The sequence below is a fragment of the Oncorhynchus clarkii genome, chromosome 20 (assembly GCF_045791955.1).
Source record: "Oncorhynchus clarkii lewisi isolate Uvic-CL-2024 chromosome 20, UVic_Ocla_1.0, whole genome shotgun sequence".
Taxonomy (NCBI): Eukaryota; Metazoa; Chordata; class Actinopteri; order Salmoniformes; family Salmonidae; genus Oncorhynchus; species Oncorhynchus clarkii.
This window is the reverse complement of record NC_092166.1, coordinates 46,602,045-46,608,044: the sequence shown is the minus strand read 5'-3', so window position 1 is coordinate 46,608,044 and position 6,000 is coordinate 46,602,045. Positions and strand designations below refer to the sequence as shown.

The 6,000-nt window shown below is 40.3% G+C and overlaps 1 protein-coding gene across 3 annotated transcripts in view; it reads left to right on the top strand.

Annotated features, from left to right (window-relative positions):
- The first annotated feature begins 4,822 nt into the window (after positions 1-4,822).
- LOC139376436 (putative RNA-binding protein Luc7-like 1) overlaps positions 4,823-6,000 on the top strand; it is a 29,240-nt gene continuing 28,062 nt past the window's right edge. Inside the window, exon 1 of one of the 3 annotated variants that reach the window (XR_011627923.1) lies at positions 4,823-5,061. Coding sequence is in view for 1 of the 3 variants with exons in the window: in XM_071119035.1 (XP_070975136.1) it covers positions 5,001-5,061 (61 nt within the window). In the remaining 2 variants the exon portion in view is untranslated. The remainder of the gene's footprint in view (positions 5,062-6,000) is intronic. The other 2 variants (XM_071119035.1, XR_011627924.1) reach the window with 2 other exon arrangements.

Below are 6,000 nucleotides of genomic sequence, written 5' to 3'. Positions count from 1 at the left end.
TGCACGGTGTGCCCGTCTCCGGAGTCTGACCAGAAGACCGCCTCGTTTCCCTCTTTTTCGGAGTCGTTTTTTTTGGGTCGCTGCATGGGATCCACTCCGTTGTCCTGTTTGTAAGGCAGAGCACAGGATCCGCGTCGCGAAAAGCGTATTCTTGGTCGTACTGATGGTGAGTTGACGCTGATCTTATATTCAGTAGTTCTTCTCGACTGTATGTGATGAAACCTAAGATGACCTGGGGTACTAATGTAAGAAATAACACGTAAAAAAACAAAAAAACTGCATAGTTTCCTAGGAACGCGAAGCGAGGCGGCCATCTCTGTCGGCGCCGGAAGTTACACATACATATGTGCAACTGCACATGGGGACAAAGCTCGTAATTTTTGGAGAAATGTCCTCTGGTCTGATGAAACAAAAATAGAACTGTTTGGCCATAATGGCCATCTTTATGTTTGGAGGAAAAGGGGGAGGCTTGCAAGCAGTAGAACACCACCCTAACTGTGAAGCACGGGGGTGGCAGCATCATGTTGTGGGGGTGCTTGCTGCAGGAGGGACTTGTGCACTTCACAAAATAGATGGCATCATGAGGCAAAAAAATTATGTGGATATATTGAAGCAACATTTCAAGACATCAGTCAAGAAGTTACAGCTTGGTCGCAAATGGGTCTTCCAAATGAGCAATGACCCCAAGCATTCTTCCAAAGTTGTGGCAAAATGGCTTAAGGAAAACAAAGTCAAGGTATTGGAGTGGCCATCACAAAGCCCTGACCTCAATCCTATAGAAAATTTGTGGGCAGAACCAAAAAAGCGTGTGTGAGCAAGGAGGCCTACAAACCTGACTCAATTACACCAGCTCTGTCAGGAGGAATGGGCCAAAATTCGCCCAACTTATTGTGAGAAGCTTGTGGAAGGCTACCCGTAACATTGGACCTAAGTTATAGAATTTAAAGGCAATGCTACCAAATACTAATTGAGTGTATGTAAACTTCTGACCCACTGGGAATGTGATGAAAGAAATAAAAGCTGAAATAAATCACTGTCTGCTATTATTCTGACATTTCACATTCTTAAAATAAAGTGCTGATCCTAACTGACCTTCCACAGGGAATTTTTACTCGGATTAAACGTCAGGAATTGTGAAAAACTGAGTTTAAATGTATTTGGCTAAGGTGTATGTAAACTTCCGACTTCAACTGTAGATATATATATATATATATATATACAGTGCCTTGCGAAAGTATTCGGCCCCCTTGAACTTTGCGACCTTTTGCCACATTTCAGGCTTCAAACATAAAGATATAAAACTGTATTTTTGTGAAGAATCAACAACAAGTGGGACACAATCATGAAGTGGAACGACATTTATTGGATATTTCAAACTTTTTTAACAAATCAAAAACTGAAAAATTGGGCGTGCAAAATTATTCAGCCCCCTTAAGTTAATACTTTGTAGCGCCACCTTTTGCTGCGATTACAGCTGTAAGTCGCTTGGGGTATGTCTCTATCAGTTTTGCACATCGAGAGACTGAAATTTTTTCCCATTCCTCCTTGCAAAACAGCTCGAGCTCAGTGAGGTTGGATGGAGAGCATTTGTGAACAGCAGTTTTCAGTTCTTTCCACAGATTCTCGATTGGATTCAGGTCTGGACTTTGACTTGGCCATTCTAACACCTGGATATGTTTATTTTTGAACCATTCCATTGTAGATTTTGCTTTATGTTTTGGATCATTGTCTTGTTGGAAGACAAATCTCCGTCCCAGTCTCAGGTCTTTTGCAGACTCCATCAGGTTTTCTTCCAGAATGGTCCTGTATTTGGCTCCATCCATCTTCCCATCAATTTTAACCATCTTCCCTGTCCCTGCTGAAGAAAAGCAGGCCCAAACCATGATGCTGCCACCACCATGTTTGACAGTGGGGATGGTGTGTTCAGCTGTGTTGCTTTTACGCCAAACATAACGTTTTGCATTGTTACCAAAAAGTTCAATTTTGGTTTCATCTGACCAGAGCATCTTCTTCCACATGTTTGGTGTGTCTCCCAGGTGGCTTGTGGCAAACTTTAAACAACACTTTTTATGGATATCTTTAAGAAATGGCTTTCTTCTTGCCACTCTTCCATAAAGGCCAGATTTGTGCAATATACGACTGATTGTTGTCCTATGGACAGAGTCTCCCACCTCAGCTGTAGATCTCTGCAGTTCATCCAGAGTGATCATGGGCCTCTTGGCTGCATCTCTGATCAGTCTTCTCCTTGTATGAGCTGAAAGTTTAGAGGGACGGCCAGGTCTTGGTAGATTTGCAGTGGTCTGATACTCCTTCCATTTCAATATTATCGCTTGCACAGTGCTCCTTGGGATGTTTAAAGCTTGGGAAATCTTTTTGTATCCAAATCCGGCTTTAAAAACTTCTTCACAACAGTATCTCGGACCTGCCTGGTGTGTTCCTTGTTCTTCATGATGCTCTCTGCGCTTTTGACGGACCTCTGAGACTATCACAGTGCAGGTGCATTTATACGGAGACTTGATTACACACAGGTGGATTGTATTTATCATCATTAGTCATTTAGGTCAACATTGGATCATTCAGAGATCCTCACTGAACTTCTGGAGAGAGTTTGCTGCACTGAAAGTAAAGGGGCTGAATAATTTTGCACACCCATTTTTTCAGTTTTTGATTTGTTAAAAAAGTTTGAAATATCCAATAAATGTCGTTCCACTTCATGATTGTGTCCCACTTGTTGTTGATTCTTCACAAAAAAATACAGTTTTATATCTTTATGTTTGAAGCCTGAAATGTGTGGCAAAAGGTTGCAAAGTTCAAGAGGGCCGAATACTTTCGCAAGGCACTGTATATATATATATATATATATATATATATATATATATATATATATATATATATATATATATATATATATATATATATATATATACAGTATATATATTTTAGCAAACTAGCATCATAAATTTGTCTAATGTGCCAAAAATTAAGCTGTGTTGATTGTGACACAATTGTGGGTCACATCAACCCCACAAGTGATCACAGTTCTTCACTCGTTCCTTCAAGCTAAATCGAGGACCGATGGGGCAACGTTCGTGAATTGGACCTCCACTTATGGTAGGAATTAAACTGCATCCGTTTCGACTGGGATTTCCCCAAAGGAAAGTGGCTATTGCTAGGGCTGAAAGGGTCACACTCTTATCTGCTCTCTCATTGGCTAGAATGATCCCACTTGATGTTGCCTCCTCCTGACTGCCTTCCATTTTTAGAGCGGCCCCTTGGTGTCTGGTCAATATAATCAAAGAAAGTACATTATGAGGCTAAAATTGCTTCTCCGTTAGAAATCCCCGATCACACTTGTAGGCGATGTCATGCCGACGTTGGCTAGCAAAGCTCATATCATCGGCTCGAACAGTCGTCTCATGCCAAGCTGTGTATGTGTAAGCTGTCAAATCAAAGGCACACCTTTGATATAAAGTTGTTTTTGACAAAAATGAATACCTTTCAGTTTGTCACTTTCACAAGGTTTGAGTAATCACATGTTCAACTACTTAAAACATGGGCTCAAATGTAGGTTGTTCCTTTTTTAGATGATACATTTTAATTCTCATTTACTTTTCAAACCCCGACCTGGTCTGTTTCGCAAGCGTTCACGGAAGTCTTGCGATGTTGTGCCTCTGGGTTTAGAGACTGTGATATAATGGATCATCTGTGATGATAATGGAGAATTCAAGGCAGCTGGGAAATCTGAACAAAACTAGGTCAAGTCATGATGACAAGTGATCTTCAGGTCGGAAATCCGACTTGGAATTCAAAGTTGGATGAACGTTCAAAACAACTGTGAAATTGGATTTTTTAAAACTAGCTCCGACTGGGATTAATATTTTATGGAATGCACTGAAATCAGAAGTTAGAGATTTCTGAGTTCGCAGCAGTTTCGAACAGAGAACCACAGTATGACTCATAATACCCATAAAACCTAGAGGTCAAACAAGGAAATGGTGCCAATTTCATTAAATTGACAATTCTGTAAACTGTCTAGTGCAAGTTTTAAATTGACATAATACCTGTTAGCAAAGGTGTCAACTGGAGATTACGTGCTGGAGCTTGCAGGGATTTGTAGTCTTGAGTCTGAGAGTAAATAGAGCCACATATATTAATAAAAGTCACCTTGTCCAAAAGAGATTTACATTGTTATCTAAACGTCATGCCAGGGAAAGCCTACACGAAACACAGCTCTTATTTTAAGTGTTTCTAAAATGTCCTATGTGGAAAAATGAATGGTGGATAAACGATTGGGACCATTTCCCTCCTTGACTGTGATGAGTGTGTGATGAGTGCTGCGCCCTCTCATTGAGTAACTCAAGTTGAAGGCCGACTGGGATACTGCAGGCTGTTAAAGGACAATACATCTGGTGTAATTATAAGCAATTATTGGTACCAAGATTGTCTTCGAAACATTGTTTTATTCACGCGAAGATTGCAATTTTTATATTCAGATCCTGTTTTCTGCTAACAACGCCTGCAGTACCGCGGTCGGCCTTGAACTTCCGTGGACTCAATGAGAGGGGGCAGCACTGAGCTATACTATGGGAGGCTGTCGTTCTTCCCTTGCGGGAAGGAAGACGACAAGTTTAGGTCTAAAATAAGCCCATAGAAATGCATTGGTTTTATTTTGGACAAATTTAGGCGAGAGTGATACCTCTCGTTTCACCTCTTCCTCTCTGGTTATGTAGGTGAAATGAGCTAACTTGCGTTCAAGTAGCTGTGATTGGTTAGTTCTCTTACCAACCGACACTCCAATTGGCAAATTCTAGCATATGGGCGTGTTTTCAATAATACAAGGTGTCGTCATTTCCTCAACTGCGAAAGAGGGGCCTGGCGAGATCGTTGAAGAAGCCTGTCCAAAGAGTAAACATATTTCCTCAATAATATAGGATACACCTCCATAGACTGGGTTATCGTCTGTGTTGTGTGGAGAAGCTTTAAACAATTTACCCACAACAATGTCGGCCCAAGCTCAAATGAGAGCTTTGCTCGATCAACTAATGGGGACTGCGAGGGACGGTGAGTAGCAAAAAGGCGGTGGCTAGCTTGTTAGCGTGCTAGCTAAAAGATGGAGCCAGTGTGGCTTGCAGTTAGCCTAGCAAACTAGTTTTTGTGTCGTGTGTCAGATGGGCATACCTTTAATGAATGGCGTACAAGAGGACGTTTGTGTGACACAAAAGGAGCTCATTCATGATTTGGCCCCGGCCTTGTTGTTGTTTCACGATTTAATGTTTGTATCCATAGCTAATGACGTCCACTTCGCCATTAATCGTTGATAGACCAGCCGTCTAGATCAGTGATTCTCAACTATAGGGCCCCTGTGGGCCTCAGAGTTTAAGGGGTCCCTGAAAAATCAGGGATAAAACTCATGTTATAGCTACATTTTCATAATATTTTCTATTAACTTAAGAATTTTAAGTTAATAGAACTTGCCATGTAACTCTGGTTTTAAAAATATTATGGGTAGTTTTTACACTATGCCACTATCACACAATGTTATATGCATGTGTGAAAGTATATTTATACGTTAGTATTAAGCAGTTTGTTGTGCTATGAGGTGTAATGGATCATGGTAAATGGATATCAAAACTGTTGGGAAAATTGATGTTTGAAGATGAGACCACCTAATACCCCCATCAACAAGGTTATACACACAACCCTTAATGACAGAAGCAAATGCAACATCCTACAATGCTCTAGCTCCACCACAATGCCTGCGAATGTGGGTTAAAATGGCAAATAATCTAAAGCATAAAACAATGTTTAACAAGACATGATCACTAGAAGTAACTCATCAAAAATATGAAGTATATCTAACCAGTAATACGTTTTGGAATTGATTTAAATTAAGTGTGATCTAAGAAATGTTTTAGATGCTGGACTTTAACCTTTGGTGTTTAACAAACACACTATATTAATTATATTATAAATAAGAATACATCATGTTGGAAATACAAA